The following is an 11,573-nucleotide window of genomic DNA, read 5'->3' as shown; positions in this document are numbered from 1 at the left end:
GACAGATTAATTTTATTTGATTTTTTTAGCTTTTTTGTGCAATTATTTCAAGACCACATGTACTATTTTTTTTATCACTGGTGTTACCTTCTTTAGCAATATTAAAAGTCTTTATGAAATATTATTTCTCTATTTTTTTCAGCACATGTAGTCAGAGTTACAGAAAAATAATGAAAATGCACGAAATAAGGAGATTATGTTTTATTTATTTAATGTGACAGAAAAACAGTACAGTAACACAGTAAAACAGCACAGTACACCAGTGACACAATGAATCACCCGTGACATTCATAAGACCTGATATACTGATCGTCACTGGTGTTATCCATAAGGAAGGTAACACCAGTGACAATTTTCATGAAAAATGCATTTTACAAAATGTCTGCTGCAAGGTATCAAACCACATGCTGTCAGTCATGGTATACTCACTAAATTAAGTAGTTTAATCCATTTGTATTATAGTTTTTTTTACAATTCCCTAACAATAAATAGGTCACACCAGTGACGTCAACTAAAACCTTCATATGAAATCATGAGATAAATGAGAAAATTTCTCATAACTGAAAAGAAACAGTGGACTAAACATGGGCCTTTTTTCATAGATGTTTAGAAAATAGGAAGGAGGAAGTCAAGTGATGTCATCAGTGTGATTTTTATTTCAAAATAAATGATTTTTGTTAAACGGTAACACCAGTGACAAAACTCCAGCGGATCACTGTTTTCATGATATATTTTATAATATTTATTCCGCATTTTGTTTTATTATGCCATTTATATAACATATTTGATAGTTATGAATACATTATAGTATTTTAAACCTCCCACTGTACATGGTTGTGGGGACAAGCAGTTTTGTGGTGCTTGGAATTCTTTATAATTAATTAAAAAACAAATATTGCCGCATTGATGGCTCAAGAAGGTGTAATTGTTCAAATAACATGTTGTTTCATTTTAAAATATAAAGAAATTGTAACCCATAAAGTGTTTTTTCAAGTGTAATATTTCTGTAAAGGCTAGGGACAGAAAAATGGACATTTCCATAGAATGACCCATATACATTCATCATCTCATTATTTATTGAATGATAAATAAGCCTGTCAACCTTTTAAGGTTTTTTAAAGATTAAAGAAAAACTACTATGCTAATTTTCATGCAGGTACTTGTAAAGGTTGGAGACTCGAGCACTGTTACATAATCTCTTCAGCAGACAACCTACCCCCTGTTATGAAATAAACTGGATAAGTGCTTTTAAAACAAGATAAAAATAAAAAGAGGTTGTTGTATAATGACTGTTGTATAAAGACAAAATCGTTTGTATTTTTGCTGACTTTTCAAACTAGTCGTCTGTCTAGTCATAAGAAGCAAAATGTCATTTTACCCAGGCTAGTTTAAAAAAAATGCATCGTCATTATTTAAAGTGCCTTGATTATGGATTTTTGAAAATTACCTTTCATGCAGTGTGTAACACAGCTCTAAGTGAATGAAAACGTCCTGCAAAGTTTTAAATCTGAAAGTGCACCGTGTATAAAGTTATTGTCTCTCAAAAGAAAGAGTCGAGTCTGAATCATTGAAACGAGTCGTTTTTAAAACTAATCCAAAGCCGTTTCATGTTGACATCAACATGAAACATTAGCATATTGCCCACTCACTTGTTGGTCTTTTTGCGTTGGTCTGAATGAAAATGCAAATTCATTCTTTGCCACTAGGTGCGGCTTTTGGAGCGGTAAAAATAGTGGTTTCCCTGGTAATGCTGTACACAAAGCAGCACTGCTCACAAATGCTGCTTTATAAAGGCATTGCAGGCATGATGAAATGAAAATGAGACCAATCGGACCAATTACCGCAGATTAGCAAAGGAGGGATTTGAAAAAAATTTATCGTTGAGCGAATCGTTTGGGAGACGTTAAGCAAGTAAAGTAAAAAATAAATGCATATTATAAGACAATGAAAGTGTTTTTTGACCTTGCATGCATGTCAACCTGTTGTTGGGGACTCCCAAAACCAACATTATAGTGGCACTTTAAGTCATCTACTTCCATTGTAGACAATATGGTAAAACTGGGTGTAGGGTTTTAAAACCTTGAATTATCAGTTTCAAAATCACTTTGATTGTACACTTACTTTTAGTAAGGTGAATGGTTTCTTTTTCCCCTTGCTACCTCCTAAGGTCTGGGAGTAGGCCTATGTAAGTTTGGAGAGCGGTACTGAGAGACGATAACCAGTGCTGATCCTAGACTTCTGGGAGGGGTGTTGATGGGGTTGGGATGAAAGAATGGACGAAATGCATCCGTTTTTCACTCCGTCTTGAATTGTGCTCAAGGAAAGCGCTCAAGAAACTCTCTCTTCCACGGCTCGGTACGTTTTCAACTCGTTTTTTTTTTTTTAGGAAGAGCAAGAGACTGTACGACAATCACGTTACATGATTTGACTGATTTTTACGTAGAGAGCGTGACAGCGCACCGCATGAAATGATCATTCATGTTTTCATAATCACTGGCAAAATTAAAAAACAAAACTAAAATTAAAATATCTTTGAGAGCAAGGGGGCCCCCTGGTGTTTCGGGGGCCCTACGCAGCTTGCGTATTCTGCGTATAGGGAGGATCGGCTCTGGCTGTAACAGGTACGTAATTGCGCGAAATTAGGGGCAGCAACAAATGCTCATGTACAGCCAAAGCCACTGGAGGGCAAACCTGCAACCTTTAGCCAAAAAAGCGTAACGGCTAATGCTAACACTGCCGCTTTGGCGATACTCAGGGAAAGAGACCTTTTTTAATGGATGTTGTTGGAGGAGCCTAAACAGCTTTAGTGAGGAAACAGCATTTAAAGAATGGACAGCCTATCAGCTAATCTTCAAATCGTTCGTCATTAAACAGTAGTTTTGGATTGAACTATTTTTGCAGTTTACAGTGAAAAAATGCCATTTTTTTAAGAGAAGTCACTGACAGGTAGAATTTTACAGCACTTCTCATTTATTTCTATAGTATCCGTAAACGGTGATTGACTGTCACACAACTCTGTATGATATTCCATGACTGGAATATCAATGGCTGTAATGTGATTGTTTATCAAGGCACACGTTGTCCAAGTTGACCATTACGCTTTCTCCAATGGTAAGTAATACAGACCCTTGTATCTTACAATAATAAGACAAGGTAACATTACAGCTATCCACTGTAATTACTACAGTGCTATATTTACAACATTGAATTGCACTCACTTAACTGTAGGGGGCTCCAAAGTCTCAAAATTCTACAACATACTGTCGATTACACTTAGTGAATCTATTTTGTTCATTGTATATTTAGTTATATTGTTAATTTGGTCAAATTAAATAACTAGTCCACATTTATTTGTCACAATGGAAAAAACAAACAAAAATAAGGTATGCAAATCAAAGGGTTCTCTGCACTTTTCACAAACAGGATAAAAAATAGGTCCTGAAACTCTTATATGTTGATTGTCAGCAAGCCAAGAGTGAAAATATGCTGTTAATAAGCCCAAGCTGGTTTGTTTTTGCAGCAAAATTGAAAAGAGGGATCCTGTTTACTGTGACTTTTTAGATGCGAGAGGAGCGGAACAGTTCACCTGTTATATTTGAAAGCAGCACCCTGACATTTAAAGCACTGGCATGTTCCTTGTGCCATAGTAGGGATAATGGACTCTGGAAATGGCTATGGAAGGATACAGAGTATCAACCGGCCAACAGACACAAATACAGAATCTTAAGATGAGCAAATGGCCTGAATAACGAACAACATGGTCAGAAAATGTCGCTTATATGCTTCTCTGGTTCCTTGTGATTGCGGTTTGGAGTGTCAGTTACATAATGGCATAAACAGCAGATCAGAGAGCAACGCTGTTTACAGTGGGTGGAGGGAAGCATCACGAGGCACAGTAATGACAAGAGACAGCATGTCAGCTAGATTGATCAGGAGGATCACACTCTGCACTAAATTGCACTCAACCCCATTCAGTGTCCTCATGAGATGCGTTATTAACAAGCTGCGGGCTAAATCAGAGAGTCAGTGTAGATTTTACAGTCAACTCACATTCTTATACATTTGGCAAGTGATGTTTAACATGTCCACAGGATAAAGTGCCAAATCAAAAACTTAAAAAGTAATATTTCTGTGGAGGAGGAACTGCTTAGCCTCTTCAGTTGACTATATTTGTTATTATGCAGTATATTTATCGGACTGTCAACTGTCACACACTAGCTAAAACAAAATATATGCATAAATATTAAATACATTATATATTAAGTCAGTCAGGCTCTAAGCTGAGCAGTTCCCATATAATTTATCTCAGGGGAATATGGTCAAATCATACCCATTTCCAGCAAGACCAATCTTCCATTAAGAGTTGCTCTGTTCAGTTTCCAGAGCAACTGTTAAGATGAGATGCTGTTCAATAACGACTGGTCTAATGGTTAAATGGTTAAAGGCATCCTGATGCTATAAACATACAATGTACATTTCATGCCTGGAAGAACAGAAAATATCTTATCTAACCCCAACAATTACAGGCGTGGCAGTTTTCAGTTTTGAAAACAGAAGCGCTTTACTCATGTCAACAGTTTTCAGTTATGGTGCACTCTATAAAAAATATGAACAGCTTTGTTGGCCAACGCGGCAAATCCATGTGACCAACTTGAACCTTCTGCAAAATCTGTCAGGTGAGGAAATATTTACCACTCAAAATTCCTGAATGCTTTTGAAATTTCATCAGTGAAAATTTTCTTCATGAAAGAAAAATGCTCTAGCTGTTTGTGATGTGTACGTGATTTGAAACTTTTAAAATAATTAACATCACATGTCAAACTTTTTAATGAGACAAAAATACTGAGTGCACCTTTAAAGAGCAGTGCTTTTAAACAATTCATGCCTGCTGTGAAACATTTTCATGACAGTTTTGGAACCGCATGAGTCATTTATACTTTTGCGAATAAGGACATCCCTCTCAAACACATTTAATGTAGCTTGCTGGCATTAAAACAATAACATTTAAAGCCAGTGCCCTGTCCACTTCTCAGTGCAGCTGCCTCACACTGGGCATCAGAAAACATTGATGACCGCATTAAATGATGGTGGTCAATTAAGTGCTTGCAGAAGTGGCTATTAGCATTTCAAAGCTTTCAGAGAAAGTGGGCCTTGAAGGGCTTTTCAACTGAAATACCCCACAAAGTCTCTCAGCATGACTCACTGTGGGCTGGAACATAAAGACCAGACCAGGAACACAATACCATTTCCCCTTCATGGATGCTGAAGTGGTGCTTTGATCTGCAAATTTTATCTATAGTGACCAAACCATTTCCAGCCTCAAGTGTTTTCAACAATTTAGGACATAATTATGTAAGCATCAGCTCTGACATTTCATATAGCTAAAGAGTATACATTTCTTCTTGCGTAGGGCCACCTTCTTCAGGTAAGTGCAAACACAATCTTTTATCTTTTTTCCAACCGTGGAACATAAAAGTAGGCATTTCACAGACTGAGACAATAGCTGTCAGGCTAATAAATAAATACATGCTTCTAAAGCCAAACACTTTGTAAGGAATATACAAACTGAAGAACATCACTTTAATCTTGAGTGCACATCACTGCCATCCAGTGGATAAACAGCATGAATACAAAGAAACATAGCACTTCTAAAAGTGAAATAATCTTTTACTTTGCAGTGCAGCTACAAGAAGAAATTCTTGTAGAAACATTTAATCCTTATGTTTGAAATTAGTTATAGAATAAGATGAAAATTTCTTAATTTTCAAATGAAGCTTTCTTCCTAAAATCAATTCACATACAATAAGCATGTCATAAAAACCCACACACAAGACCCTGTAAAAGGTAATAATAATCACTAAAGGTTTGAAACTAGACATTAAAAATTCTTCTCTTCTCTAAATGTGTGCATTTTTTTTTTTTGACGAGTAATCATACATCAGATTCTGTAAAACCTCATTTTTATTAAGTGTCCACAGGGCCAGCAATGCATGGATACAATAATTGTTTCATTTAGGAAATTAGGAAAACAGTTTAACACTGCAAAGTACAGGAATACCAAATCTGTTTTTTTGTGAGTGATATAGATTAGACCTGCTATCATAAACCTTTTATTGCTCAGACCAAAATGTGGAATTTAAAAAAAAAAAAAGTTTAAGGACTTATCTAAAAGACTTATTAAATCACCTTTCAGCTCATACAATCACGACAGGCAGTCTCCAGGAAGCATACTAAAGATCTTTGTTAAAAAGAATTAAGATAAAGCAAAGAAAAAGAAACAAAAAAAAAAAAGTCCATAAAAAAAGATCTTTGATCATCTACCGGACCGTATCCAGTGAATGTTTGGGCTCCCCATAAAGCGGGATAAAAGGTTTAATTAGATGATACTCATCCTACCCTCTCTACCCTCTTATTCGCTGGCTTAGCTCAGCACAGGAAGCATTACCAACCCCAGACTCCCCCGATCATGATCAAGCTTTAGGTTACAGATACCACTGATACAGTAGTTTGGCTCAGCTGTCTTTAGTCAAGGAGTTAAAAGATCAGCTCTCCTGCTTGTCTTTGACCAGCAGGACTGTGTGCTGCCCTCCACTGGACACTGACAGCACTACACGGTTCTCCAGCTGCCTGCCCGTCATCTCCACTGGGCTCCATTCATCATCCTCCTCTCCTGTACCCAGCTGCAGATTGGTGCCCATGCCCCAGGAAAACACAGAGCCTGGCCGACAGATAGCAGTGTTAGAAAACTAAAACACAGCTCTGATTATCAAAACAAGCCAAAGGTACATTCTGTTATTTGGTCCTAAAAATAAACTGCTCTGATTGGTGCAATTAATGTAATTAGAGGTTTAAGATACATTTGTGAACACACACATTGCGTCATTTGCCATTTAAAACTACAGGGACAAACAATGCTACAACCCAAACCATGAAATCAGAGTCTAAAATTCACCATGCCTAACCAAACAAAGCGTTCTGATGAGGGGGTTAAAAACAGGACAGAAAATATCCTATCATTTCAAAATTATGTTTTTTATTTACATTATAAGTGGACCTCAGAGAACAGTACAAAACAAAGGCAATTCATGACCCCTTTAAATATAAAAATAACCTTTTGATATTCTATAAATTTCTCTACCATTCAAAAGTTCTATTCAACTTTCTACTAAATCAAAGAATCCTTAAAAGCAAAAACATTAAGCAGCACAACTTTTCAACATTAATAAGAAACATTTGAGCACCAAATCAGTATATTAGAATAATTTCTGAAGGATCATGTTATTTTAAATTTTAACATTTCACAATTACTGTTTTACTGTATTTTTGAACAAATAAATTCAGCCTTGGTGTGCCGTTTACTTCAAACACCAGAACAAAAAATAATCAAACCTATCCCAAACTTATAAATGGTATTGTTATTTTAGCCACTTTTCCCATTTTATAGAGAAAGGACCTCTGAGATACAGGTTAATCACTAGTTGATTTTATACACAATTTGTGTGTAGTCTGAAACTGTTTACAATGAATTCCAGATTTTGCAGAAGAACTTGTAGTGGCTAAAATATTTAAGATTAGTCAAAATGAACTCAAAGCCAAAAAGGATCTGTTTTGGGTTAAAGTGGTCAGAGATCATTGTGAGTGAAATGTAGAAGAACCAGGACAGGGTGCAGTCTCACCTTGTTTAGTGACAGAATAGCTCACAGAGGCACCACAGGCAACCATCTGAACGTCACTGATCCCGGTTACAGGTGTGGGCTCACTCTTCTCCCCCGCATCCTTCCCCAGGCCCAGACGGCCATACTCTGCCCGACCAAGACTGTACACTTGTCCTGTGGATGAAGACAGCATTTGAACAAATTCTGAACCACTGGTGGAACACATGATTCAAAATAAATCTAATTTTAATGTAAGAGTAACACAAACGAGATTCACGAATGAATTACCTTCTGAATTCAGGCACAGTGTGTGATGCTGCCCCCCAGAGAAACCCACCCAAGAGGTGGTGGAGTTCTTGAAAGAACCGAGTTTCACAGGAACAAAGCAGGTGTTTGTGCTTTGGGTGCCTGTAAAAAGGAGCAAGTAGCAAAATTCTAAAAATTCAGCAATAGACAGACCATTTAATCTTCAGGACTGAATGAGCTAGGAGTCGTACCAAGCTGGTGGTAATTAGAAAGGCCAAATCCATAGACGTGCCCCTCTTTAGACACAGCAAAGGTGAAGTACGCTCCACAGAAGACATCCGTAAAAACGACCTTTCCCCGCGGCTTAATGATAACCATCTGCGGCTCCAGCAGCCTCACTGAGGAAGAAAAACAAAAAAAAGTGATATAAACACAGCAAGATATTTATAAGCAATTCTACTATAAGTATGTATATTCAAGTATACATTTCAAATTCAAATAAATGCTGTTCTACTGAACTTTCCATTCACCAAAAACTCAAATGTATTAAAGTTTCCACAAAAATATTAAGCAGCAGCACATTGATTTTCAACTCAAGAAATTTATCATCAAATCACATTAGAATGATTTTTGAAAGATCATGTGACACTGAATACTGGAGTAATGGCTGATGAAAATTCAGCCTTGCAATCATAGGTATAAACTACATTTCAAAACGGTGAAATAGAAAAAAAAAAAGTTGAAATTGTAATCTCACAATATTACTGTTTTACTATAATGTTGATAAAATAAATGCAGTCTACATTAGCAACGGTTATAGAGTAGTAGTAGTAGTAGAATATTTTATTTAACGCCATATCAGCATCTTAGGCTATTTTCATGGAGATACATACTCAATCCCTTCCTGCCTCCGCGGTTAGCAAAGTGCTCAGCCACACGGCCCAGCTGTCCTTGTTCTCCACATCCTGAGGTGTACAGCTCTCCATTCACAGTCAGCATCACCAAGTGGTCATTTCCTTTAGATTGAATGCAAAATATTACTATGCAGATTACAATACATAGGAATTCAAGCTGTAGCTGTACGCCATTGTCTATGACCCACCTGAGACTATTTTAACCACTGGCTTGTCTATAGGAACTTTGACTGGCAATGTGCATTTTTTCATGGGCTCCAGAAGTCCAATGACACCATTATTGTCCTGCAATAGAAGAGACAGGTCAATCAAAACTGGTACAATGTTTCTACTCCGCTGCAGAATATAAAAAGGCTATACTCACTCTAAAAGAGCCCCAGACATAGACAGCCCCCTCCTCTGTGAGGGCAGCTGTGTGACTGTCCCCTGCAGAAACCTGCACCACTTTTTCACCAAGGTCCACCTTTGCTGGCACCATCTCGGAGCCCTCCTCAGATGCGTCACGGCCCAGCGCGCCCTCATCATTACAGCCAAATGTATAAATCTACACAGGGATTAGAGAAAACAGGAAGGACATCAGAAAGATATGATAATAATAACATTGAACAGTCTTGTTAGTGGGCTCTGCACAAAGCTTGTGATTAACTTCTTTTGTACTCAGCTTACATTTCCTGTGTCGCTGAGGCAGACTGTATGCATGCCTCCAGCCACGGCCTGCACGATACCTTCAGGAAGAGTCACCAGAGCGGGTTTTTTCCTCTCCAGCACATCCTCTCCCAGGCCAAGCTGCCCAACATCACCCTGCCCCAGAACAAGCACCAGGCCCTTCTCCTGCCCATGACTACTGTGAGAGACTATAAACAACCACAAAAACAGAATGCATGAGATTTCAGATTTAAATATTACAGAAAAACAACATTTCTGTTATTATTTGACTCCAATAAGACTGGCTGTGATCTGTAGTACCACAGTCAAGCACTGATATAAAACTCAACATTATAGCTATAATGGCAAAACACTTCAGATGCTGTGGACTCTTGCATATCCATAGAAAGAATTCTCTTTACAACCATTTGAAAAGACTGCCTCACAATTAAAAACAAAGAAAGGTTTATTGTTTTTACTGTAGCTTAAGAGAATCTCTCCCCTAAATGGAACACAAAAACAATTGGCAAAAATAGCTACAATGTGGGTCAGTAATCAAAGGTCTGGCCATATGAAAATAGACACTTGCCTTTTTGTTTTTTCACAACCGTTGAGTCCTCAGTTACTGCAACTGTTTGTCTCTTTACAGCTTTTTTTGCAGGCATGGTGACTCAATTCTTGACAAAACCTAAAACTAGAAATGTTAACAATAAAGCATTGTTATTGGGTAGTTGACAAATTGAAAAAAAAAAAAAAAAAAAAATTATACAAATAAGACAAAAATGTATCTTCATTCTTAGTTACAAATAGCATGAGAGAAGTTTATCTTCAGTGTTGGAGGTTATTTATTTATTTTTCCGTCACACCATAGGACACATTGATATGTCAACTACCCATATATTATTAGGCCAAACTAAACAGCATTTGAGGCCTACACGTAAAACAAGCCTGGTTTGCTATAATATATAGAACAATTTACATTTTGCTTTCAAATCCTCAAACTCCTATGAAAAAAACAAAACTTTCCAGGACCTGCACTGCTGTACAGGGCTTATATATTGACTGTATATCGTCTCTGCTTGTTTGGGCATCAATTGCTAAAATGTTGCCAAGTTAGGCAACTGGCTGGATTTTGAAACACAGCCATTCTGTTTTCTGGCGCTGACTTCACGCTCCGTGACTGACAGCGACAAATGCTTGATGGCGGTTTATCGGCCAAACATGGCACTGGAAAGAACAGGCTCTTGCTTTTAAGAGTTTATACATAATATAAACATGGCGGAATACGATCTGAGCTCGAGTTCAAGTTCAACCCGCTGAAAGTTTAAACAGATCAAGCCTTATACAATGACACTTTGGAGTTCGAGGCTGTTACATGGTTCAACCTCGTAACGTTTGGTTTGACGATTAATTACTTCAGAGAACACGCTCACAAGATCGACTACAGTTTAAATAAGATTGAGATCAATGAATGAATTAAACAGGATCAAACATGCTTGTTCTGCTCACAGCTCACTTACAGTTGCAGTCCAAAGCTCTGTTTGTATTACGTTACATTTCCTGGGTTTCTAAGAGACTTATACTTATTATCTTACCGTCGGAAGGCAGCTGAGATGAAAACCTACACTTATGAGTGAAAATTGCCCAGGTTCAAAGCTTTTGCTTGTTCGAGGAGGTTTGTGAACATAAGTAACTCCTTGAGAGAATGTAACGCACGCGTGTCTCACTCCTGCCGTACTTCATGTGTTTCACTGGAATCGCGCTAATAAACAAATTCGCATGCGCCACCTATTGGAAAGGCGGGTTGGAAAATTTTGTGCTTGATTACCAGTCGTCATTTCACTTTAAAATTAAATGTTTTTTTTTTTTGCCTTAATCATTTTTTACATTATTTAATAGGCTTCCGCTAGTTATGGTCAATTATTTTAGAATTAATTTATAATTTTAAGGCATTCATTAATATTTTAAATTAAAAGTTGTTATATTTTCAATTAATTTAATCTTAGTTTAGAGTTTTGTAATTGTGTTATGTGCTTGTTTGTTATTGTTTTTATTATTATTAAAATATTTATATTTAGCTTTAATTAATTTTTTATTTCACTTTTAGTAATTT

The 11,573-nt window shown here is 37.0% G+C and overlaps 1 protein-coding gene across 1 annotated transcript; it reads right to left on the bottom strand.

Moving 5' to 3' along the window:
• Positions 1 to 5,943: 5,943 nt before the first annotated feature.
• Positions 5,944 to 11,213, bottom strand: rcc1 (regulator of chromosome condensation 1). Its single transcript, XM_058745679.1, has 10 exons — positions 11,056 to 11,213; positions 10,050 to 10,154; positions 9,482 to 9,669; positions 9,180 to 9,359; positions 9,004 to 9,100; positions 8,795 to 8,917; positions 8,153 to 8,299; positions 7,944 to 8,063; positions 7,677 to 7,829; positions 5,944 to 6,718 (listed from the first exon to the last, which is right to left on the bottom strand). Exons 2-10 carry the CDS (start codon positions 10,123 to 10,125, stop codon positions 6,543 to 6,545), a joined length of 1,260 nt encoding a protein of 419 aa, XP_058601662.1. The 5' UTR covers positions 10,126 to 10,154; positions 11,056 to 11,213; the 3' UTR covers positions 5,944 to 6,542.
• Positions 11,214 to 11,573: the final 360 nt, after the last annotated feature.

Source organism: Onychostoma macrolepis, chromosome 16 (genome assembly GCF_012432095.1).
Source record: "Onychostoma macrolepis isolate SWU-2019 chromosome 16, ASM1243209v1, whole genome shotgun sequence".
In the NCBI taxonomy this organism is placed as follows: Eukaryota; Metazoa; Chordata; class Actinopteri; order Cypriniformes; family Cyprinidae; genus Onychostoma; species Onychostoma macrolepis.
Note: the sequence above shows the minus strand (reverse complement) of the source record. Positions and strands in the feature narration are given on the sequence as shown.